This window comes from Triplophysa rosa, linkage group LG23, assembly GCF_024868665.1.
Source record: "Triplophysa rosa linkage group LG23, Trosa_1v2, whole genome shotgun sequence".
Taxonomy (NCBI): Eukaryota; Metazoa; Chordata; class Actinopteri; order Cypriniformes; family Nemacheilidae; genus Triplophysa; species Triplophysa rosa.
Window position 1 is genome coordinate 12,612,953 of NC_079912.1, and position 27,485 is coordinate 12,640,437.

General features: G+C 38.0%; 1 protein-coding gene across 1 annotated transcript in view; it reads right to left on the reverse strand.

Moving 5' to 3' along the window:
- The window catches only part of cntnap2a (contactin associated protein 2a), a 279,945-nt gene that overhangs the window by 42,280 nt on the left and 210,180 nt on the right, over positions 1–27,485 (reverse strand). The window contains exons 15-17 of the mRNA XM_057322754.1: positions 26,668–26,795; positions 12,005–12,175; positions 405–623 (exon numbers count right to left, since the gene is read on the reverse strand). Of these exons, the coding sequence (XP_057178737.1) occupies positions 405–623; positions 12,005–12,175; positions 26,668–26,795 (518 nt within the window). The remainder of the gene's footprint in view (positions 1–404; positions 624–12,004; positions 12,176–26,667; positions 26,796–27,485) is intronic.

Here is a 27,485-nt window from a genome sequence, read left to right on the forward strand (position 1 = left end):
GAACTCCAAGAAACGACTTTTCAGCAAAGACAGACAGAGATAGAGAATAGAGCAAGAAAAATAAATGAACGAATTAATACATAAAACTGACAAAAGAACAGATAGAGAATGCGGAGGGATCTTGTTTGTTTTTTGTTTGAATGTGGTAATGAAAACAAATCCTTCATTGTCCTCCAGGTCTCCTAAATACAAGTCTCACTAACTCCTCGGAAAAAGACAGTTTATGAAAATATGCGAGCATGCTTTTGCGCATCTGGTTAGCACTTCTCTACACGTGTAGACGTATGTAAAACAAATGTGTCATTGTGTATATGTGGCTGTGTAATATGCAGCTACTGTTTTAAATGAAAAAGCATATTTGGGACCAGTGTAGAATGTATCTGTCGAATGTGTGTGGTTCTTACCAACATAAAGCTGGCTGTAGAGCTCCAGACGTGTGTGTCCTTGCGTAGGAGCAGGTCGGATCTCTTTGAATTTCTGGTCTAGTGTCAGAATGGCTTCTTTCGTGTTCCTCTCTGCACTCACCCGGTGCCACTGGTCATCGTTCACAGGACTGGTAGAGTGAACGTTCAGCTCCACAGGCCCGTTCCCGACATCGAATGAGAACGACACCACCGTAGAGGCTACAGAGAGAGTCAAACACAATGAATGCATTGCTGTAGGTCAAAGACTAAGTGATTTTATTGAATATTTAATAACAAATAAAAAAGCCTCTAAAGGCTTGATATTAAATTAGGAAGAATGAAAAAACGGTATATTGTAATTGAATAAGATTTAAGTAACAGTATCACACTTCTACAGTATTATTACCTCAAGAGCAAAAGTCCCAGAAAATAATATGTACGCACATTAACTATATATTAACTTTATATACTGCATAATTAATAATTATGCAGTATATAAATCCACTTGCTTTTTTGTTATGCTATTTGTTATGAATCCAGATAGTTCTGCATACTTGTTTATTCTACAACAGGGTTTATTTTTCTGCCTTTATGTTTTCAGAACAAGGATGCAGTGTTTTAAAAATTCACAATTACCAAACCTGTTAAAGCTTAGGTACATCATTAAAACAGGCCTTCAAAAAGCTTAGGAAGCGAGTATGTTCACCACGCTGAATTCATTCCAGCTTTTTATGAGTCAGTGTTGAATATTCTTCTGCATAAACAGTGAAGATTGACTGCTGCACTCCTGGAGGAGGAGGCGTATTTATAACGAATGGAGAAAAGTGTTTGCGCCACGACTGCCCAGTAGGTGAGACCTCTTGAGGTTTTATCCCTTGAAAATCCTGATTTAGAATCATCCACTAACACCCGAGACACGTCACAGCAGAGTCACCATTCACCCACAATGCACCGCTCCTCCATAAACGCCACAGTTTTATATTACTAGTAGGTCAAAGCATAATCTCACAATTAAAAATGTGACACAGATTCAATATATATGCATGACATAAATCCTGCCACTTGCACAGTGAAGGGAACTCATTTAAAAGGATAAACCTGGCTTCGAGTCAAACATATCTCTGAATTTATTGGGCCGACCGGCTCTATTTGGACAGGGTTACTATGACTGTGCAGATACTGAAGGCTGGAGCTATAATAGACGGGCTTTGTGTTGGCAGCGCGGTGAGTCTGCAGTGATAGCCGGCCACTGCTATTGTCACCACTTCAGGAAGTTAAAGTGCTGTGATGCAGGTGTGTGCGGCAGGAGCATCTTATCAGTTAGGAACTCAAGCGTACAGTATCTGTTACACAGTTGAAAATCAACCTGTGTGCCTTTTACTGGACGTTTTCTATTCTGCCTACTGCAACAATCTGTGCCCTTTACAGACTGAACAGCTGGCCACCTAGATACACACACACTTAATGCCCACCTGAAACAGCACACTTGCTATTTCTGGTTTTGTTGCATTTATTTAAACATTTCTAAGTTTATCTTGCTGACTGTTTAAACGGCCTTCGATAAAACGTGTAAAAAGTGTATTTCTTTAAATAGGGCAACATTCCTTCTGGGATTCATTTTGAGGGTCATTTTGAAATTTTCTAAGGTTGTCATATACCGGTTTTGACAAAAACCATGATATTAAAAGTGACTGTCTTTACCACCTTATTGTGACATATTTCCAAGTGAAGCAGCTTCTGATATGAGAAAGAAATGTGGGAGGCGGGATTTCGTTCACCGAGAACTGACTAGATTGTAAGTAGTGGGGCATTGCTAACAAAATGGAGACAGATTTGTATTTATCAGCGACATGTTGCTTGAGGGGTGGAGCAAAAATGAATCCTCGATAGCCCCTCCCTCAAGCCATAACCTGTCAAAAGGAAGAGAAGTTGTTTCGGAGGGAAGGTTTACGTTTGAAAGATTATGAGGGCACATAAATTAAAATAAACTAAATAAACTGCACAGATAAATCATTTATAAAAACACTACAATAATTTAAATGAACATCAATATCATGTTAACACATATAAACATTTGATAATATCGCAAATTATTCAGCACTCAAAGTGTGATTTTTATTTTAAAAGACACCGCGATAATGCTATTAGTGATAATTGTGTAAGTGAAAATCTGATATCGTGACAGCCCTATGCATAAAAAACTGTGTATCATCTATTTACATCTAAATACTTCAATCTTCTTTAATAATACAGCAAAAAATTATTAAACTAATTATATTCTTAACAATCAACATCAAATAAAACACCTGCTGTAGGCAATAAAATAAAAAACACCACAATACGCTTCATTATAATTTTGTTTTAAATAATTAACGGATCACTATTATGTTACACAGATCTTTACTTTATACTGGTCACCCATTCGACAATACTTACTTTAGAGATAGTGACCACAGATTTCAGAGCCCTTTTTAACTTCTAACCCTGCTGCACAGATGCTCCACAACACATAACACTTATTATTTCAGGACTCTTTCTCTTTATTTCATATAGAAATCACAATCATCATCCAGGACTCACCAGACATTTTAATATCTCTTAGAATGATTGATATACTCTACAGTCACCATTTATGTTCTCTGTTCTGTTCTTCTAATGAGGTCCTTCACGTGTCTTTCTACTTTTTTGTTGGCAAGTGTTCCTGTTGCGGTCACTAGGGGGTGCTGTTTCACTGCTCTTCACATGCAGATGCCGTGCAGACAGGAGGAATAAGGAATGAAGGATGGTGTTTCAGCGCCATTCATAAACCACCTGTTCAGCTCACATTCTGAAGTGGAAGGTAACAATGGCACGGTCAGCCAGCGCTCCTAACCTGTGGCACAGTGCCATGAGACAGCTGTTTCATCAACACTCACAGAGGAACAGTTGTGGCCAGTTGTAGCAGATTTATGAGCGCACATGCTTACATAAATTCACATACGTTTTGTATTTGAGTCCACGTTTGTATTATAATGTAAGTGTCAGGTGTACAAACCGTATCAATAATGTTTAGCTATAAGGTAAAACAAGCTATTTTTTCTATACCATTACAGTTAATGGGGACTGGAGCATCAAAATGGACACAAAACACAATCCAATTATTCTGAAAGCAATAGATTTATATCGTTTGTGTAAGAAGCCGATTGAGATTTAATTAAGTTAAAAATAAAGTGTGCATCATATTTTTATAGTGCCTTTTTGTAGTCCAGAAGCTCCAGTCCAGATTACTTGAAAAAGTCCAACAACCAGAACATTCCTCTAGATTTCTCCTTATGTGCTCAAAAGACAGTCATTCAGGATTAGATCAACTTGAGCAAGAGTAAATTTGCATAAAATTGAATTTATTTTTGGGTGAACTATCTCTTTAAACCACAAACAAGCCCTCTTTGCGAGTGTTGAGAGAGAGAGAGAGAGAGAGAGAGAGAGAGAGAGAGAGAGGAAGGGGCAGGCCTGGCAGGTGTGTGGTTCAGACTAGGGCTGCTACATCGTTCTCAGCCCTCTGATCCTTGTAATTGGATTTACTGCACTTGGCCAGCCAACGTTGAGTATCAAATCTGTGTCACTATACTTCTAGAGTGCATTCATTTATGTGTGTTTGTGCGCTTGTTTATATGAGCGTACTGTTGCTCTGTCCACAACTGTGGCCGTTCAGTCGACCACTGTTTTTAAATTTAGCAGGAAAACCAAACAAAACCAGCAAGCCAATGTAGTGAAAAGTGTTGTTTTTATATTTGATAGTCCGCCAAACTGGCTGAGAGCTGAACTATCACACAAATAGAGCAAAACATTTCATGATACCACATGAATGGCTTTTATACGCATTACCAAAGCAAATTTGTGATGGAATAGGCAAAAAACGCACATTTTCAGTATAATGCAACAGTATATACTGATTTTTTGTGCAAATCATATCTAATAAAAAATATACCGATTTCTTTTCATTTTAAATTTCAAAAAGCATTTGAGGAGTCAATGAGTGAATTGTGTTATTAAAGCAAAAGGAAGACATACCTCTTATATTCTTAAATCAAAGTTACAAAATGCCATCCTTCAAATAAAAAATATAGCCACTGACAGAGAGAGAGAGAGAGAGAGAGAGAGAGAGAGGCTATGCTGATCTGGGAAGCAGCTGTACTATATGTTTTCCCCATACTGGCTTTTGTCTCGCTCACTTTTTAATCTAAAACCAAGGATATTTTAGAGGTCTGAACCTCACCAAAGGCTGATGGTTTTCACATCTATTTGTCAATGTTTTACGAGCAAGACTCTCATGCAAACGGTCAGGTGTTCTGAAGAGTCACATTGCCATTTCTCCCTCAGGCCCACATAGAGCCCCCACTTCATTAAAGATGCATCAAAGACACACTGAAGCTGAGGCCACGGAGGACCCAAGTCATCTTCACATTCATCTAGCAGCCCGAACAGAGTGAAGAAAAGAGCTTTGTTCAGGAAAAAAACCTGTTGGGATGATCTGACAAGTCTAACAGACACGTCCATGTCCAGAAAGTGGGATTCTAGTGTCAGCAAATTCATGGAATGCAGCGATGACTTCTAAAAAGCACTTGTGCATAAGAATCTTAAAAACATCATATCAATCAATTTGTTAAAAATAACATTGTTGGTCTAATTGAAATGTAATGTTTTAATGAGAAAAAAACATATGCCCTTTAAAGAAGGAAGCGTCAATCATTTCATCTTGAACATGAAAGAATTAAACATCAAATTGTAATTAACCATCAGGCTGATTTGGAAACACTCCAGATGCGAAAATTCACAGCATACAGTACACATGGCTGAATCCAACTGAAGCCTGAAAGCCTCATCTGCATGGCCCGAGTGAGAAAGAGTGTGAAAGAAAGAAAGACTGTGGTTTTCTGTGAACATCTGTGAAGTTATTTTTTAAATCTTGACATGGTCACTATTCACCTTCAATGCATGGAAAAATCCTGACATCTCATTTCGTCATTTACAGAAGCAAGGCATGAGGGTGAGCAAACATTGATAGAGTTTTCATTTTTTGCTACATTATGTTTGAAAATTACGGATTATTGTTCAATGGTGGTGAGTTGATGTCATGTGAGACCTACAATTCCCAGAGCATGTGTATATATATATATATATATATATATATAAAAAGATTTGAGCTAAAACAGGTCAGAAAAGGCAGTCAGTGTGCATAAACCAATCATATAATGATGAATCATGCCAATAGAAGGCACCGAGAGAAAGAAAGAGAGGTATTAAAGCAACAGTTCACCCAAAATGGTCCCCATTGACTTGACCATAGTAATTTTTATTCCTACTATGGAAAGTAAATTTTTGGGTGAACTACAGATTTACTGCTTGCAGCAGCACAAATGCCTCTTTTGGCGTAAAAAAACTACTGTTGGTATTTACTAAAGACACACAATGAATATTAATGCTGAAAATCCGTGGACACAGCTGTTTTTGCGACTGACCTTATTGCATATGCATTTGTAGGAGTTTCCTCTTCAGACGCAAACGTTATGGAAGGAGAGTATTTAAATTAATCACGCAACGTGATTTACTAAGATTTACGCTCCTCATTGTAGTGGTATTTGCGGCTTTATTTAATGCCCAAAAAGCATGTCTAACCCTGCGCTAATTTGCACTGCTCTTGATAGATCGCCTTGGTCATTATGGGAATGAGATATTGCATCTGCGTTTTATAATGTGCGCCTTGTTAGTAAATCACTTACAGAAATTTCTGCTCCCATCGGCGCTTTTTTAAAATTGTGCTCTCACGCTATTTTGCCCCGTTTAGTAAATCTGGCCTAGGATGCATTGTTTATTATGGGATCAGTGGGAAGACCAAGACTACGTTCACACTGCAAGCCTTAATGCTCAATTCCGATTTTTTTGCTCAGATCTGATTTTTTGTTCGGCTGTTCACACTATTTTTTTTTAATGTGGCCAATATCAGATTCCAGTATGAACTGGTGATGGTTATAAACTGAATCGCAACAACAATAAACAACAATAACACGTAAGACGCAGCATGCTTTCATACAGAAATAAGCAAGGGTCAAGTCAGCGGGTATGTTTGACTTTATGCGGTGCTGAGCGGATTGTTCTCGCGGCGTGATTTTAGAGCATTCCCGGAGCAGTCCACTCTCGGGCTGTGCGCATGCAGGTTTGGAATGTAGTGTTTACTTGAACGGTCAATAAAGTGATCTGATTGATGTGCGCGTTTACATGACAAGCTTTAAATCCTATATATAATCTGCTGACATGTGCACACTGCACAAGTGTTCACCTAAAAACCTACTAAAACAGTGTTTTAAAGCACATGTTGTGTATATTTTATTTTACAAATGGCACAAAAAAAATGTACAGTTTATAAAGGCAGAGTAATGTCTCGTGCCAATGGAACACGAGCACATCCGATGTGGTTTTAGCATGGTAAAACCATGACAAAACTACCAAGACCCACCAGAACGTCTGCAGGCAAACAATAATTAAAATAAATGTTTAGCAACAGCCAATACCGAACTTTAAAAGTGATAATATGCAGATTCAAATATCAGAATTAACGGTATAAACAGAGACGGGCGCGGTGGACGCTGGTATCATTACAATATTCACAAAATGGCAACTCAAACAGTGTTATAAGCACAGATGTGTTTACTTTATGTCACAGACACCAGCATAATAATGTACAATTCATAAACGCAAAATAATGTCTACATGTCAATGAAGCAATGTCGTTACAGCAACTTACCATGGTAAAACCAGTAAATCCTTCCAAAGCACATGTAAGTAAACGATAAATAAAAGAAATGTTCAGTACTACGAATATAAAAGAAATTTTATGATTAGATATTTTAGCCTATATTTGTACATCTGCAAATGTATCATGTTTTAAAAAGAATCTGAGAAATTGCAGTTAAAAACTCACTCCGGGAAAACAGTCAAGACATTTGAAATGCATAAAAACATAATATGTTCATTTAGAGATGACAAGCATATGGAAATTTGTACCGCTTTGTCAGATTTATGATTTCTTTAGCAACAACTGCTCGTTCTGTGCATCATATGCCCTCTTTGCACATGCGCACAACTTCCTACTTCGGTTTTTAATCTGATCAAGTGTTTACATGTCCTATCAAGCGGATTACAAATGGCATAAACCACCCCTTAAAATCCGACTGAAATTTCAATCGGTTTAGGTATTTTTAATCTGATTGATGTGTTTATATGGAGTGTTTTCCTTCAGATTGGATTTTTAATCAGATTACATTGATCTATGTAAACGTAGCTAGTGTCATGCAGTAAACAGATCTGGGTCGCATATGAGCAAAAAAATCAGATTTTGGTAGCAGTGTGAACGTAGTCTAATTGTGAATCAGAAGACTGTGGCATGTGCTCAGACCTCATTTGCAGTCAGCACTACAGAGGTGACATTTTGATATGCTTTTCGAGGGCGTACTGGGCAGATAAAGCTCCAGAATATCCTTTTTTTTAAGACTGGGTTTGACACACACGAGCATAAAACATGGTCTTTCAAACTTTATTTCAAACTTTTCAATCTTTGTAAAGGTCAGAACCTCTATAGATACACAATTCATCTGTTTAAAGTTAGCACAAATGCTACCAAGTTAGCATTATTTAATTTAATCTTGGACTAATTTAATACAGTTTGTTCAATATACACACACATGTAAACAAAAAATATATTTTTTATTTAAAGAAAATATTGCATAAAACATTATAGCTGCATCCCTTAGCCTCTCTATCTCACATCAAATCAATCAATATTATTAATCAATAACTGATTTTTGTCAATACTGACTTTTGGTTGCTGCACCAAGCCAGAAGAGACAGGGCAGCTGATCTACATGACTGAAATCTCACATCCGTTCTAAACTAACCGTACGTGATGCTGCTCGCTCATTTCACGCCTCAGTTTTGAGTCGTTACTGAAGAAAACCAGGCAGACCAAAATAAGGAAGTAGGATTAGGAGTCTCAGCATAAATCGATGAGACATAATGGAAGGCTAGAAAAAGAGAGCTTCAATTTCACAATCTGCACTTCTGCGCGCACACACACACACACACACACACACACGCACGCACGCACGCACGCACGCACGCACGAACGCACGCACGCACGCACGCACGCACACACACAAGGCTGATCTGAATACACCCTTAATATCACATTCTTAATATCTGGCCTGCAGCCAGGGCTGATTTCTCTTCTTTTCAGGATGGATGCGTGCAGCATGTGAACATCCAGCCTTAGAGAAAAGCTCTGGAGTGTTTACGCTGGGTCCTGCACATGATGACCTGCTGGTGCTGTCAACAAGCTCAGTCACTGAGGCTTAAACTCAGACACTGATACAAATAGCACACATGTACTTTCAACTTTGTTTTTTCCTGTCTGTACTGCACCGGTGTCTCTGTTTTACTCTGATGCCACTGTACCAGGCGAAGTGGTGAATGAGTCTGGGCTCTTTAAATAAAATCTCCAAATGGACCAAAACAGACTTGTTACACTTTTCTCATCTTAAATGTTATCGCTCAGATTTGCTCTTTCACAGACATTTCAGGACATGAATGGAGTAATGTGAAGTGTAGTATTTCTTGTTTATCTAAAAATGAAACTTCTGTCATCATTTACTCACTTTCATGTCATTCCAAACCTGTATGAACACAAAAGACGATATTTTGGAGAATGCTGGTAACCAAACAGCATTGGCCTCCATTGACTTCCACTGTATGGACACAAAACCACATTTCTCAAAATATCTTTTTGTTGTGTTCCACAGAAGATACAGGTTTTGAATGACATGAGGGTGAATACATGATGCCTTTAAAAGGTCTCCAAAAAGCAGATAAAACGGTGTAGTTCATAATCTTTTGATGACAATATCTATAGGAGAGATTTGAGATTACTTGGATTTTTTCCTCAGAAGTCAATTGTGAGATGCATAAAACTTCTAAGAAATTGCATTCTAATATGTTTATGAGCAATAATTGAAACATTAGCAAGATTTTTCTTTCTTACAAATTGGCAGTGCCGCTCTCACGTATAAGCAGAAACTGTAGCTGAGCAGAATCCCTCAGTAAGAAGCTGAATATAAAAAGTGAGCACATCTGTCATGTTGAAGCCCTTCCTTAACGGATGCCAATAACCTCCTGCTCTCCAGAGGACAGTGCTACTGCTGGGGAAAAGTGAGCAGCAATAAGCACTAATAGCTTCCTGTTTCCCCATATTATCATCATGCCAGCCTCATTCAGGGCCACTTTGTATGCATCCATACCCCACTAGCAGCACAAACACTCAAAGCCGAGAGTGCTGTCTTCTCCACAGATGGGTCTGTAGACTTCTACACGTGCTGTATGCATAATGCCCAGTTGGCCGTCCTTTCCAGCATACCCGCATCTAGTGATTGATGCCTTGCTGTCACCCGCCTCTGAGAAATCACTAAGCGCGTCGCTGTTCTCTCTGCTCGGTCTCACCTACATTTTTTACTATTTTTATTTAAAAAGGGAGGAGAATGAGATTTGCTTCTCTCAGACCAAAGGAACTGTAAAGCAGCAGGGTGTAAAAATAATGAGTTTTGTGAGGATTCGGGAACGTATTTGTAAATACAAGCGCAGGGAATGTGACGTCCTAACCCGAGTGTTTTGTGCCCCTGAGTTGAGGACAGGGTGGCTGCAGGAGGTGCCGTCTCTACAAATGGAGCCAGTAAGCTGATTTCTAGCCCTCCATGTGCTTCTTCAGAGCCCTTGAGAGATACACGGCTTCCTGGGAAAATATAGCCGGCTAAAGGACACACTGGCTCAGGATTGGGTGCAGGGGTGCATGTGAGGGTGTTAGAAATGTGGCTTTCTGCTGCCCAGATAATGTGTTTGATGGAGTTTAAGAAGGGCAAATTTAAACTTTATTTAATGAGTTCACTTAAAAAAATCACTCATGCTGTTACCGACTTTATTCAGCAGAACAAAAACTGGAAACTTCTCTTGCATACAATAAAAGCGAAGGAGATGCTGTTGAGGGCTAAAAAAGGCACCATAAAACCAGCTCATATCATATTAAATTTGATATATTTAGCTCTCAAATGTAAGTGAATGTACACAAAATTTCTATTTAGAGAAAACAAATCCACAGTTTGCGGCCATACAGTTACTGTAAAAGAATTCATAAGACATTTTTTTTACAATAAAATTTGAGCCATTAATTTCATTGCTGACTACCAGTGTTGGGTGTAACTGGTTACTAAGTAATTAGTTACTGTAATTCAATTGCTTTTCACTTGAAAAAGTAAAGTAAGGGATTATTCTTATTTTTTCTGTAATTAAATTACAGTTACTTCTGATGTAATTAAACTAAATACTTTGTGTAATATACTGTATGTGTGTGCAATAGTGGAATTGACATCAAAATTCAAAGTCTAACTTCAAAATCTGGGCTTTAATGTATAATTCTCACATTTGTAATACTTTGGTCAGTTAATTATACTACGTTATGTAATTTTATATTATTTATTTGAATGAATTAAATAAGCCCTTTCATGTCTATCCTTAAATCACTTAACTAATCAAGGTAGATATAGGATATAGAAAGTAATTAGTGATAAGTAATTAAATACTTGTTGGAGAGAGTAATTTGTCCAGCAATTTAATTTTACCATTGAATATGTACTTAGTTACTAGTAATTAATTACTTTTTCAGAGTAACTTGCCCAACACTGCTGACTGCTTTGTTTCAGATGTTTTGTCAAAGTAAAATGGCGGAATTGGCTGATTCAGAAATGAGAGACAAAGCACATAACAACAGCATTCAGAGATTTACACAGACATTCGAGTAAAACATTAAAGAGAGCGAAAAATCGTTCGGCAACAATGAGCCACTTAAGGAAACGTGAAACGCTGCATGAAACACAGGATTTATCCGTGAGGGTGTATTATTGCGTTCCGGATTGCCTATTCTGCGGTAAACAGTGTGAAGGAAACACGCAGCTCGGCTCGGGGGGTGCAAACGCAATCTGCCAGAAAGAAATTTCTCTTTTATTCATTCTAGGTCTGTACGAATAACTTATCCACCCATTTAAACACCCGGTTACACTGCCACATCTATAATCTAGCCATCTTGGAAGAAAACGTCTGATTTCAGTAAATAGAAATTTATTAGCCCGATTTAAGCCTCCACATCTTTCTTCTCTATGAGCCTCGATTTATATTCAACGGAGAACAATCGGCAGCAAATTTGAGGCAAATGTATTGTAATCAGGGCTACAAATAGAGACCTAATCACAATAGCCAGACGCACCAGTCCACCAGCAAAAAAAGATAAGGACAGAGGACACAGGCAACGAGTGCATTTCAGATGCGATTCCGCTGAAGTGCCATCTCTGCATTTCCTCTTTTACAACTTATCATTCCTCTGCAGTAAGTGCATAACTGTGGGATTCATAAGAACAGCCGGTGAAAAAGACATGGGGGGCTCAAGGAAATGAAAGGAAGACTGATATACAGAGAGAGGGACCTAGAGAAAGAGGGAGAAAAAAAGAAAATAGAAGCCGGGCCCTTACATTTCAACTCCAGACGAATGAAATCCGTGTTCCCGAGGTTCTCCAGGAAGACACCGTAGGGAGCAGAGGTCTTGAAGTAAAAGGAGATGTCAGCACTTGTTTCTCCTTGAAAAGTGGAGAAGTGCAGATATGAGGACGGGGTGTTGAAGGACGCTGCATTCCAGTAGCTTCCTGAAAACAATAAGCAGGCAAAGATTTCAACAATTCTGTAATAGAAACTCAAGACGCAAGGACTTTAAACTGCTCTGTGGGCCACTAGTAGTCTGTAAAACTGGGTAGGTAAAAGTAAGACTATTTTAAAATGATTTCCATTTTATGAGTTTTGAGGTAGCAGGTCGATTTTTTCCTGATTTAGAAAATTATGTGGTCTGCAATTTCTATAAAATAATTCAGTGGCTTAGAAAATATTACAAAAACAAACAGCTATATTAACTTAATAAAGTCTTTTAAAATCATTTAAGTGATTTCAGTGATTTTCAGTGGGACATATTAAAAAATTGATAATAAATCCAACAATTGTCGGCGCCAATAGCCCTGTGGTTAGTGCGCCGACACATAGTGCCAGTGCACTTGCGGCCCGCCACGAGTTCGACTGCCGACTCGAGGGTCATTTGCTAGTCCCACTCCACTGTCTCTAACCAAAATCTTTCCTGTCTGTTCTCCACTGTCATATCAAATAAAAAAAGGCAAAAAGCCCCTAAAATATAACTTCCAACAGTTAATTTCTCTAAAATTTACATTTATTATTTAAGTATATTTATGAAAAAATAAGTATTTAATTAACAAATTAAATTTTTAATATACACATAATATTTTTGGTGAATTCTAATTGAAATAATTGAGTTACTAAAATTTACTTAATTATTTTACTTACGTTTACTGAATTTAAACAGTACATTTCATTGATTTCACACTTTTAAAATTTTAGAAAAAGTTCTGAGTGTAAATAGTTTCACAGCAAAATCACTGTTAAACTTTTTAGAGTATACTGTAAAGGTGGTCTGTCAGTGCTTTAATCCAATACATGACTCATGAAATGCATGGTTTCATATAATCTTTTCATACAAATATTTTATGCTAATAAATGGATCTCAATATATGTAAACTTTTACTGTAAAAAAAATGTTAGGGCCGCATCCAGAATAAAAGTTTGTGTTTATAATAATATATATCTGTGCACTGTGTAAATTAATTTTGTATTAATGAACACATATACAAACATGTATATATTTAAGAAAAATATAAATATTTATATATAATTTAAATTATATTTAATTAGAAATCTATACATGCAAATATATTCTAAATAATATACAAGTATGTGAATGTGTTTATAAATACAAAGAAAATATGCACAGTGCACAGACATATATTAAGTAAACACAAACGTTTATTCTGGGTGTGATTTATAATTGAACAGCCCTAATATCTGTAATATTATAAATATAATATTAAGGGTATGCATACATTTCCTCAACTGTAAACATTTTAGTTTCTGCAGGGCAGTTATCTCTCACAAAGGGGTTGCATTACAACAAGTTAAAACATGAAATTCACAAAAGCAAAGCTACATCTGACACAGTGCAATGCCCATCCCATTCTGTATTCTTAACACTGACAACAGCACCAAACAAGAAAAAAACAGCAATTCAATCCCACAAGTCAACTGTTCTTAAATGTCTGAGTGGTAAAGCACCATTCAATGCTCTGGCCAGTTTCCACCATTACTGCAATGAATGCAATGAAGTGTGTGTCTGTGGCAAAAGGGAAATATGGAGGTCCTCTGCCCAAAAGTCATTTCAAAGCCAGCTTGCCAACATCTCTCTTTTCCAATAGCCCTGACGATTTGACCCCCACCCACCTTGTAATAGAGGTGCATCGAATCCACACTTAGTCTAGTGGAAGAGACCAAAATAAAGTGTCATGTGTCTCGGCATGATGAGTGGTGCCTGTTTCAGGTTTAGGCGGTATTGTGGGTAAGAGGCGGGCTCAGGGAGAAGGCAAGAGATCACTAAAAATCAAAAGCGTTCAGCTCAGAATATGTCTAAAGCTTGTTTAGCGTGTTGACAAAATGTTTATATGCTCTCCTTCTTGTAAGTCTCTTTGGATAAAAGCATCTGCCAAATGAATACATGTAAGTGTAAATGTAAAGCTTTTTTCTAGTTGGCTTTTGGGCATCATCTGGCTGCCCTTACAAAAAACAACATTTTTGATGTTTTATGCATCTTATTGATTGGAAATAATAGGAAGACATTGTGATACAATGATCACATTTGTACTAAATTTGTCTAAATTACTAAAATGTTGACAACTGTATGCAGCTTTTCAACATGAATTACCAGATATTAAGTAAATGTTGATTTTCTTGAACTGTCACTTAAAGGTCCAGTGTATGAAATTTAGAGGCATCTAGCGAGGAGGTTGTGAATTGCAACCAATGGCTTACTCCACCCCCCTCCCTTTCAAAGCACTACGGTGGCTGACACAGAAATAAGATTCTTTGCTGAAGGAGATAACATATTTACGAAACGCGCTCTGTAGAGCAGTTTGTCCATTTAGGGCTACTGTAGAAACAACATGGTGAATTCCATGTACGGGGACCCGCGGTGTAAGTAGATAGAAATAGCTCATTCCAAGGTAATAAAAACATAACACTTCATTATGCACGGTCTTTATATACCTCTGAAGACATAGTTATGTACATTATATTGCATTTCTGTCAATAGATCCTCCAAAAAAAATATATATATATACACACTGCACCTTTAAATAGATGAAACGTTGACTTTCTTAGCTCATCGTTTCAATATGTCAGAAAAATGACTTCAAACTGTACATAAACTCAATCTACTGTATGTGGTACTTCACAATGAGAAAATGTACTGCACTAACAGCAGTTTACAGTAACTTCAGTACATTTTCTCATTATTCAGTACATAATTGTAGTAAACAAACCTGCATTTGTTATTGCATCATACCGCAGTTGTACTGCAGTTCATTTCTGTACCAGTGGTATTAGTGTGTAGGTGTATGTGTGGGAGACAGTAAAAACATAACATGTGGCCCTCTTGTGTTTAGCACCGAGTCGAAATATCTCCTCATACAATTAAACCAACATTTGCTTCATCTCCTTCTAGCGTGTTCTTTTTTAAGAGACACTTTCTTTCTAAACGCAGCACTGTTGTAATAAATAAATGGAAGCACGCCCGACTGAGAGATGATATGCTGCTTGTGTTGAGACACTGGCTAAATGCTACAACCCAAACAGAGAGTGATAGACAGTTTGCAAAGCTGCACGCTTGTCGACAGACGGCCATTATTAATGACTCCTGTGGCAGAGAGATCAGATTTATTTCGAAGCCTTTTACCGCGGATCTAGTGCTTTAAATCAGGGGCCTAAATAATGTTACCTCACTCCGTTGTAATGTCATGCATAAAACAGAAGTGTACGGAGAGGAAGAGAGCAGAAGAGAAAGAATAAAAGAGCTCATGAGGGAGAAAAATTGAATGTGATGGAGAGGAACATTGTGACAACAGGAGGGAAAGATATTAAAGGGTTGGTGTCATCCGAGCACATGGAGACAAGAGAGAAAGAGAGAGAGAGAGAGAAAGAGAGAGAGAGAGAGAGAGAGAGAGAGAGAGAGAGAGAGAGGGAGAGAGAGAGAGAGAGAAAGAGAGAGAGAGAGAGAGAGAGAGAGAGAGAGGGAGTGAGAGGGAGGGAGTGAGAATGAGTGATAAATGTAGCTTTTCTTCTGCAAGATATGTAATAAATGAATGTGTATCTGTACCTATATCACCATTAGGAGACTAGAAGGTTTATCAAGGAGGTCTTTAAAGAGATTCATCCAACACCCATACAGAAATTCACGCTATAAGCCAAGTGCTTTCTATACAAATACAAAGCTGACATACGTCAACAAACATCTCTTCACTTTTAAGCCCAGAAATGTCTGCTTGTATTGTAAATAGATTTCCCTCCAGCAGCACTGGGATGTTGGTAGGAGAACAGGAAAGGACCACAAGGCCATGAGGGAGGTCCGGGCTTATCACAGCAGCACAGGAACACGCCTGCATTCAGATTTTATTCAAGCCTGCTGAATGAAGGACTGTTCTTCAGTCTGTCTATTAACACCCAATGCCCCATGTTTTTGGAATAAAAGTGAGAAACACGACTGATGGATGCTGAGTAAATATGGCTCCAACCCAAAACAAGAGTTCATGTTGTAATGGTGACCCTGCCGTTCTCTGTTTTTTAACAACGGACTAAAATGTTTGGTTGAAATGGAACGTTGCACTGATCATCAAAAAGCATTTCAATTTCACACACGTCACTTCTGTTTAGGATTTTTGAACAATGTCAGATGAGCTGTTTTTGATTCAATAAAAACTGCAGTGTTCTTCAGCTGTGACAAAACCAAATGAATGTTTGAACGCTTCTTGGGCGGTTCGCTAACACAGGCCAGGACAACACAAGCAGACCGGTTTGGCTGTTAAGATCCTGTAATCCTGAATACTTCAAAGATAATGCATACACCCAAAAATGAGAAATTTAAGGGAAGCTTAGCTTCCAAAAAGAAAAATACTCGACCCTCGTCTTTACCTTCTGCTTTGCCGATGTCAAAAACTACTTTCAACACTACAGGGATGCTGCGTTGGTACAAAGTAGGTGACAAATATGACAAACATGCAAATTTTGTACATTCTGACAGAACATTCCTGTTTGGCAAATGGTTCAACTTCAGGTATAATGTTCAAACCAAATAACAAACTGTTGTAACTGTGTTTTTAGAGGGACTGATATGATGCGAATGAGGTGTGTTGGCACACGTGCATACAAGAGTGGAGAAAACTCCAGGACCAGAGCCAAACTCACAGATGATGCCGGTAGACTCCTAACACAAATATTATTTTTAACCCTATCATTTTTCACAAACAGTAGTAACTGTGAGAAAACTTAACACCACAAAGTAAAAAATAATGTAGTACACCCATTTTCATTTCTTTCACGGATGCATTGAGCTTGCTCACCGAGGGTCTACATTCATCTATTTATATATATTTGTTCAAAATATTTTGAATGCATGAATCTTATTCTACAGTTTGTGTTTTAAATTGTAATTCTTCTTATTAATAATTAATACACTACAGGTAAGCATATAATGTCAGTTTTCATTTTAGGTGAAATATGCCTTTGAGTGTCTTGGATTATGTGGTCAGTCTGTTTGGTTAAAACAAATATGTGGAAACATATCTCCCTCCGAAAATATTTAGTCAAGAAATATTTGTTTTTACACCAATGTTTCTTTACGCTTCAGGGCTTTTTGCACTAAAAAAGGAAGCAAGTGGTCCCTGATGGGCGCAATGCTGTTGAGGCGAGGTGATAAAAGTAAACATGTGAGTGAAATCTCATTTATCAGTAGCACAGATGCTGTTTACTTTACTCAGACCCCAGGAGTGTGATGGGTCTGAAGTGTGTTAACAGGTGCCAGATGAGGACGTCCGAATGTGTACGGCCCAGCCGAAGCCACATTGAAGTCAGATGAAGTGTTTATGAAGAGTCACTCATGATCACAGGCTACAGCTACAAAATATATCAAGAAGATTAGTTACAGGAATTGTATTGCTTTACATTTTCAATAAAAAAATTAATAAAACCAGTTGCTGGATTTACTGAATAACATTTAATGGGAGCAAAATACTAATAGGTCTACATGAAGGTACTGTAGAATTACAGAACACTGTTAATGGTTTAAAAACATAGTTTTTATATTACCGTTTGGATTTACAGCAACAGGATTTGTAAATGTATCTAAAGAATGAGAACATTTTGAAATCTCTGTTGATAAAACAGTCTTTAATCTTTTCATCTCATTTTAAAACCCAACAAATGTTGGCTCAATATGTTGGACCCCAATGAATATGTACGTGTAAATATGTACATGTGTAAATGTTTATTCAACACACTATAAATGCTATTCATGCCAACAACACATGAATTTTAGCTGTGAAGAACATCTATTCTACATGATTCAGTGTTTCCATTTGCAGATTCTTGAGTGAGCTGTCGTGGCAGTAAAGCCAAACGCTCAGTATGGGGTAAAGCAAAACACACACCAGTGTCTGATTATTTGGCCCTTTTTCATAATTGCAATCTTGTTGATGCCGCAGTGGTGAGTGGGTGCACATTAGACCCCTCCTGTGCTGGCTGGATGATCACAAGCTCTCCCAAGCCTCTATTAAACAGTCAGCTCTACCGAGACCAAGCCAAAGGCTACTACAAAAGTCTACTTCACACATGCTTTTTATTTGAAATTTACTGAGCACTTGCTTCTTCTTTAGAGTGGTCTCTCTCTCTCCCCGCTCTCTCACTGTCTCTCTCTCTCGGACTAGGATTACATCAACTGTACGAGTCACACTTGTAAACACTGCACAGAGGGAAATACAGATAAAGCAGAATCTACTCACTCACATGTCATTCCAAACCTGTACGACTTTCTTTCTTCTGCAGAACACAAAAGAAGATATTTTGAAGAATGTAAGTAGCCAAACAACACTGTACACAATTGACTTCCACAGTATGGACACCAAACCACTGAGACATTTCTCAAAATATCTTTTTTCCCCACAGCCACAGTCCTAGACCCCCTGGCTAAACCTTTCACAGGGACCCCTAGGGTGCAAGGCAGCCTAGTTGAAAACCCTGGCACTGAGAAACACAACCAAACAACCAAGGCAATGTTGTATGCACCGTGCACACTGAAAGATATTCACAAAGGAAGACACTCTGGACTTCCAGGTAGAACAAATGAAAGCATTTCACACATGTTACGAGCTCGGGTCATATCCTGGCGGTCAGGAGGCATTAGAGTCAGTTATTCTGGATTACATGGTGTAGGTGCTATGACATCTGATTGACAGATCAGTAAGCAGACCTGTTATTGACTCTGTGCTGTTACCGGCTGTCAATCTTTATGATATACTGTAACTGGGGACCCTTTACAAAAGGCTGCTTTTTCTAGTTTGTTCACAATGTCAAATGCCCGCGATGAGACGTTGGTTTGTAGCTTACAGAATGTCTCAAATCAGTCTTAAGTGCCATGCGTTTGCCACTAACAACAGCCCCGCATAAGAATTAAATTTGCCCAGAATGACTGGAACACTGTTTCGTAAACTTATAACACAATATCACCAACCTTTCAAGATTTGTGTAGAGCAAGTTTATTTGCATTTGGTAATAGCTCATAATATGACATCGTTCATTTTCATAATTCACACAAAGCCTCATGGGACATAGGAATAATATATGATGTCTGTAATATTATCACAAGAAAGCAGGGCAACAGCTATGGTCTCTCAGCAGCAGCTATTAAATTGAAAATGCAGTGAAACCTGCAGCCTTTCCCATCAAAGCAAGCTCTCCTCAGTGAGGTAAAAAGTCTCGCCTTCGTCTTGTTTACCCTGAGGGCTGACCCTGAAGTGAGAGATACAAAAACTGTGTTTCGGAGGTGTGAATGGTGCCATGTGATTTTTGTTCTGTATAGATGTACATGTGATGCAACTTTTCATGGTCATTCATGTCCAAACAAACAGCAGCTACCCTTCTTTATTTTCTCTTTTGGTGAAAATAAATTCTTCTCTTTCTCTATCTTCGCTTAAGCGCATTAGCATTCAAGGCTAATTTAATTTGGGTTTGAGAAAACTCTAGCGGTGTGATCCAAAGAGACATTTGAAGAGATTACCCAGGAATGAATAACCTTTCATAATGTCACGAAATACGTGGAGAAGAACCCAAATGCAGGCAGGCAATGGCAATGAAGGGGTTAACGGAATATATTTATTAAACAATAGACAAAACAGAAACAAAACACCCACGAGGGGGTAAAAAACAAGACAGGAAAAATAAACTAGACTGGACTAAACTAACATAACACTTGACTAAACATAACTTGACAAACTAAACTAAACACTTACTAAGACTGGACTGGACTGGGATCTTTACACAGCAACACAGGATCACAGGAACACTGACTGGCACGATACACATACACGACGTAGTACAATCCACGAGCACAAGACAAAGAAACAAGAGGGTATTTAAAGGGAAGACAAACGAGGGATAACGACATGGGGCAGGTGTGGGTAATAAAACACTCAGGGAAAGTTAACGAGGAAACGAGATGGCGGGAACAGAGACGAGACACTGGAGAGAACGTATATTATTGTCAAAAGGACAATAATATGTTTCTCTCCACACATAACCAAAGACTTTGTCATGACTCTGCTACAGGACCAAGAAAAACATGACTAAATGAAGCAGAGCCATGACACATAATTTACTCTTAAAAAAAATCCTCTTTTGTGGAACAAAAATGCAATGTTACTGTTTCTTTCATTCAACAAAAGCAAAAGGTGGCTAAGCTCAACTTTATGCTTCTGACAAAAATTAATCTAGCTCACTTCCTCTTCGTCGTTGGTATCAATGTGTGCTCGGGCAAGACCGTTTTGTGCTTGAGCGCCACCCAGTCGTGTTTTACTGTAACTTCAGCAGCTCCAGGCACGTGAACAAAAGCGCCAATCTCATTGGTTTTTAGATCGAGCCCGAGACGTTTAAAAAAAAATGACGCTTTTACGCCTGCCGTTTTGCGCGTCGGTGTGCACACTCACACTGGCGCCCTTTGTTTAGTCACGAGACGTTAAACGTCGGCGATAAACGCGAGCGATTATCGTCCAGGTGTGTACAAGCCTTAAGGTAGTGAAAACATAACGCTTCATTGTTGAGAGGTCTTTATACACCTCTGAAGACATAGTTATGTACATTATATTGCATTTCTGTCAAAACATACTCCTTGATCTTCCACATTGCACCTTTAAGTGCTTATTTACGTATACTCTTGCCTCACAGATAAACCTGTTAAATGTAAATATTGAATCAGTCATGGTTAACTGAGCTACATATGAGTCCTGACATACATCTTAAGCTTCGTTAAAACACGCATTGTTTACTAAATAAACATAAATGCTTGTCCCGCTGAGGAATGACTTGACTGCTCGATCCCTGTAAGCACTTACAATCCTCAAATCCTGCTAAACCCTCTTCACAAAGCAGGATTCATTTTTCCGCTCAATCTATCAATTGACAAGATTTGTCGCAGCGCAAGTCCACCAGATGGCACCTTTACAAAAGACCTCTGGAATGGAGGTCATTAAAAAGTGTTTACTCATGGCATGGTGATGAATCGAGCATACGATGTCAGATTTTAAATCACGTCTCATTAACTATGATAGTTAACCTTTGTCTGGGTCGAGGGCAGGCGTACAGAAACCAGTTGTCTAAATTACCCCATGAGCTCATTAATGTGAATAAAAACTGTTGGCGCACAACCGCAAAAAACTGGAAGTGATATGTATGTTGACGCTTGGCTACCAGACTTTGTCTACATAGAAGTCCGGATTTTTTTGCTTCACCATTAAGGCGGAGAAGAACCCCTGCTGTTTACACTCTATGCCAGGGCTATCTTTGAACTCCAAAACGCTGCTACATTCAATACAAAAGTAATTCCCGTGGCTCATAACGATACTGACGTATTATAAAGTAATTTGATCGGTCTTTAATGTTATTTGCAACGTTTTAATCGGCAATCCACAGCCACAGGCAGTCGGTTTGCACAAGCGATAGGTCGCGTTCCAAAACGCGTCTTGTGCCCTTGAAAATAACTGCAGGAAGGGTACACCACGTGAACGGTTGTCTCAGATAAGGGAAAACTGTGTTGTTTTTATTACAGCATTCATCACCTATGTATGATTTAAACGGCTAAATTTACGAAAAACAGCTGTTCATCTCCCTCCAGAACTCGCACTACAAAGGATCATGGGGAATTCACCCGAAGATGAGACAATAAAGTTCAGTTTTTTTCAGAGATAAACTGATTCACTTTGTAAGAAGGCAGTTTAACGTCACAAGGGGCAGGGATTACTTTTGTGATGTATTAGCGTATTTGACTTTCAATGATTTGACTTTAATTATTTCAACCAAATATATTTATAAATATCTTCTTGAAAAAACAATGCCACCCACATCTTGGATGGACTGGGGGTGAGTAAATTAACAGCAATTTTTTATTTTTGGGTAAACTAATGCATCAAGGAGTATAAAATAAATTGAAAAAAACAATATCCCTTTTAATTAACTAACATAAAAAGGCACAAATACCGGATGCAATATCTGTGTGAATGTTTTAGACCTGGTTTCACAGACACAGCTTAGTATAAACCAGGACTATGCCTTAGCTGAATTAAGATATTTATGTCGCTTTTATAAAAATACCTTAGAAGAATACATTACTGGTGTGCATCTCGACACAAAACAATGGCACTCATATATTTTAAGATATTTCCAGGCAAGTTATATTCAGTTAAAACGGGTCACACATTCATTTTAGTCTCGGACTAGCCTTAAGCCTTGTCTGTGAAACCGCGCCTTAATATATGATCTAAAAGTAAAAGCAACAAAAACAGTATAAAAGCAACAAAATGCAATAAATAACAGACATACAAAATAACAGAAGAAATGAGGATATGGTAAAAACTGGCTCTCATCCTATTTATACTTTTGGAATCTGGCCCTCAAAGAAAAGTAGTTGAAGACCCCTGCTCTATGCATTAAGATTATTAAGCAAAGCAAAGCTTAAATTAAATTAAATTAAACCGCAACTTATGTTTAAAGATAGTTGGCAATATATAGGCAAATATTACAGATTGTAATATTGTGAATTTGATTTCAAACCAGGATATTCTGGTGCCCCGTATGGAAAAAATCGTAACTACTAATATTTAGACCATATTTAGTCGCTGCCAGGTTTATTTAAACAAAAACAGCTTTATGGTCATATTATGAGTAACAAATAAAAACAACAATACATAAATAAAAAAAATAAACACATTTAAGCTAAATAAACTTCCAAAGTGGTCACAATAATCGTTTTAAGTTATAGCAATTATTTAGGTTAGACTGATGTAGATGAATAGACCAGGCTCACCTGCTAATGAGAATTCAAATGTGTTTCTTGATAATGACATCATAAACAGCAGGCCGCCCTTTCAGCTGCAGACACCGAGACCTTTTACAATAATTCACTTTAAGTGTCTAATAGGCCAGAGGCTCTGGATGATATTTATAGATTTCACAGGCACAGTAAAAGTGACATATGCAAAGAGGAGATCGAAAGGCAAGCTGAATGCTTCTTTCTGACTTTAATGGATCTAACAGAGTTAGAGTCAGGTACTTTCTGAGAATTTGGGCATGTGACACCCATCAGAGCCTGAATTAGCGGCTGGACTTCAGGTTTGCCAATCACGAATGCATGAAAAACAGCACTGAGAACATCTCAACGGTCCAATGACTTCGTAACTAAGCAACACTGAACATCCTCATCCCCAGTGATAATTTACTGACCTATCTAGCCGCAATACGTGCACTTGCAACTATTCCTGAATGATCTTTTTATCCTTCTGCCCACATCTGCAGCCTCCACCATCACTTGGCGAATAATAAGCAAGCGAGTAATTTCACCCTATTTTAAAGTATTTTGGGAACAAGAAGTTAGGAACTAAGGGGAAATTATAGTTCAAACTATTTTACTTTTCTCCACACTAAACCGAGACAAAAACGCAGCACATGTGAGGGAACTTTAGCATATGCAGCAATGATGAATTCAATCTAGCACGTAAATGTGTGGTGCTTAAATATAACGAGTTAATCATTAAAACTCTAAACAGCCGATGCTGCTACTATGACCTCAATTGCACTGTGCTGAACTAAATCTGAAACCGTGTAGCCATGCAAAATTTCATTCAATTTCGCCGTAGTTGGAGCATGACCAATAGATCGGACTCCAACCTGACCCCAAATTTAAGTTTTAATAGCGGCTAATACAACATTTTTGCAATGAAGATGGAACCCCCTATCAGCGACATAGCTCAGCTAGCCATGAAATGTCTTGATACAAACCAATTGCAGGCTGGTGATTCGTGAGCCCCATACAGTAATTGTATGCGGAGGATAAGTCTTATCAATCAAAATGGAAAACTATTCAGATGTAAAAAGCCTAATGCATCGTAATGAGACGTATGCAATATTTTTCACATCTCACAGAATAGCCACCGCATTGCGTGCGGCACGTTAATTTATAATTTCTACCCGGTGCTTAGTTAATAATACAAGACGGGAGTATCATATTCCTCTGTTACTGACAGGTTATCTATCTCGATTAATTTGCAAACCAGCCAGTGGTCTGAAACTGCCAGTCTGATGCCTCGGTACATCATAGCCAGGCGACTTGCATCATTAAATCACCATTCTGTTTGTTATCTTATTTTTTCTTTCTTTAACAAATTATTATTAATTATGCTTCCTGACTAAAGATGATGGTGTTTGTCCCTGTGGCATGCCAATTAAGACTAATGAATTTTTTTAAATAAATGAGAGTTTTGAGGGGACAAATTTAAGGGTGGAAAACTTTGAACGCACACATTTATAAATACGCCAAATAAAAAGTATATTGTAATGCTTTTTTCACTGGTCCAACTTATTAATTACACACATCACTTTAAAATGCTTATACTGCAGATATTATGTTTAGATATAGTTGTATACTTTATTCAAAATAATTTCTCACTACAAGTTTAAATTGCAACCTGTAACTATAAATTCTAAAGCTTTACGGCTGCATTGGTTTCCTTCATTATTATCAATGCTCTGATATCGACACTGTCATTCAGTCCAGTATTATGCATTCAATTACCTAATTTTGAGAGTTTCCCGTAAATAAATAATGAGTGCAAAAAGTCTTTAAGGAACTGCTGGACCCATATTGGAAAACATTTGCAGATTTCAATATAAACCCAGCAGCAAGACCTACATTACGTTTGGTACTTGCTGTATGCCCATAGGGGCCTTCCGGGAGGGGTGTGGCGTATCCAGAGGCACATAACTTTCTTCCATGCGTGCACATACACGCAGCTAAGAGCAACATTTATATGCTGCATTACCATAGCGAGGCTAGCGTGCTGCATTAATGCGCGACTGCTCCCCATTCTTCCACAGCTCCATGAATAAATGAGGAAATGAATAAATAATAGCAGTTTCAGTCCTGTGTGGTGGCCACTAGCCATGATTTGTGGGACCCCCGATGAGCATTGATTATATTTCTAGACCAGGAAGTTCAGTCTTTTATAAGTGGCTCCATGCAGCTTGTGGCATCTGATTGGCAGAGACAACTGTGCAATTGAAATGTAGATACGAGGAAATGGCTATTTAACAGAGACTTTTATCTAAAAAGACTTTTTTGCGGAATTATTACCAGCTTTGTTCCCCATGGTGTAATTTGGATGTACGTGCCTTCAACAAATAGTCCAGTTCACCTCTACCAGGATAAAAAGCTGATGCATTTCCCAAGCCATCAAACACAGACTTGTATTTTTAACAATAATGATTTGAGTCTGAAGGGATAGCTCACCCAAAAATTCTCTCATCATTTATTCACCCTCGTGTCATTACAAACCTATATGACTCTTTCATCTGCAGAACACAAAAGAAGATATTTTGAAGAATGTTGGTAAGCAAACAACATTGACTTCCATTGTGTGGACACAAAACGACTAAAACATTTCTCAAAATATCTTCTTTTGAAGAAGAAAGAGTCATACCCGTTTTGAACAAGATGAGGGTGAATTTGGGGTGGCACTTGCACATCAAACAGCGTGGAAGATAATGGACTAATAGGACAAAATATCAGTTCCAGCCGCAGGTGTGCAGGGACAATATGAATGAAAATATATAGCAGCTGACATTCATGTCAAACAGGTGAGTGTAATCAAATGCACCTGATCTAAGTAATAAGCCAGATGCAATTAACAAGAATAATGAGGCATAAAAATGCATCATTTCACACAGTGATGATGGTGGGGGATGACTGCATACTTTACCCTTGGGTTCTTTGACTCGGTCTAGTGGAAGTTGGGTGTTTGTAATTGCGCCTGTGGCTCACAGAGTAAGGACACCGCAAATAATTCATTGTATCATTTGTGCCTTCAGCTCACCTCACAGTGGCTCAGAAAGAAATGTAAAACAAACCACAAATTTTATCACAATGGCATGCTGGCTGTTGAGACTAATTAAAAAAATGAGTGACAGGGAACCTTTGTGGTATATAAAGTTGGTTGAAAAGCTTTGATTTGGGATCACAGCTCTGTGTTTCAGTGATTCGTGGCGCTGTGTCCACATTGGAAACCAAACAGTTCTGGGTCACCATTGACTACCATAGTCAATGGTACCCCAGAACTGTTTGGTTACAAATGTTCTTCCAAATATCTTTCTTTGTGTTCAGCATAAAAATAAAAATTATACAGGTTTGAAACAATCATTTTCATTTTTGGGTGAACTATCCTGCCTAAAGATGAAAAAGTTTGCAATGCAGAGTATTGCAATATATTTAAAGGATTTTATGTGAATCGCTTTTACATACTGCAAAAAAGTGTGCAAATATTTAATTGTGTAAACAACTTGGTCAAGATCTGGAGCTATTTGCAGCTATTTGTATATCATTGACACAAATTGTAATTTTCTATGCCTAAGCTAAAGATGCTTTTAAAAATAACAGACTTACGGTCTCCATGGCAACGAAGAGGTCCCACCGTCAGCTTGGCCTCTGACCCGGGTCGATTTGTGTCTCCGATGGCCACTTGGCTTACCGGTAAGTGGTCTTTATACACTAAAAGCCCAGAATCCTCCCTCCTACAAAACAACATAATTCTTGATCAATACAAGCCATCACAACAACATGTGACACATAAAGAACACATGTACACATATGTTCAGTAAAAGTTCAGATAAAAAAGGTTTAGCTAAAAACAGCATGATTTTATTTAACGTTTTTTACATTCTTTTTATTTATTTTTATTATTTAATTCATGCAAAATCTTTGTTGATATATTTTAATAAGATCTTATCAACTATATTTTTTATATAAGTATTTTTTTCTTAAAAGGAGCTCTATGACATTTATGGTTAGCTCTTTAATGACAGCAATTCATTTTGTTTAATGAAACACTCATTCCACATTTTTCGCAAATGAATAAACATTAGTAAACAAGCACACACACATACACACAAGAAAAACCCACAGGTACAGCAACAGGGCAATATGTGCATTATTTTAATACCATCATCTATTACAGTGCCAATACGACTGCAAAAGTCATTTAAAAAACAATTATGTTTTGCAGACCTGTAGGGAGAAAAATAACATCAACAATGTGTTTGGGACTGAAACCTGCCGCTTTGAAATCCAGTGTTCTAATTTGTATCCATTATGCATGGTGGGTAGGTTTGCTTGGGGTTTATGACAAGTGGCGAGAGTATCGCATTAACACACTGTCCATCTGTGCACGGGCCATTAGCATACATACTGTGTGCTCAACTAAA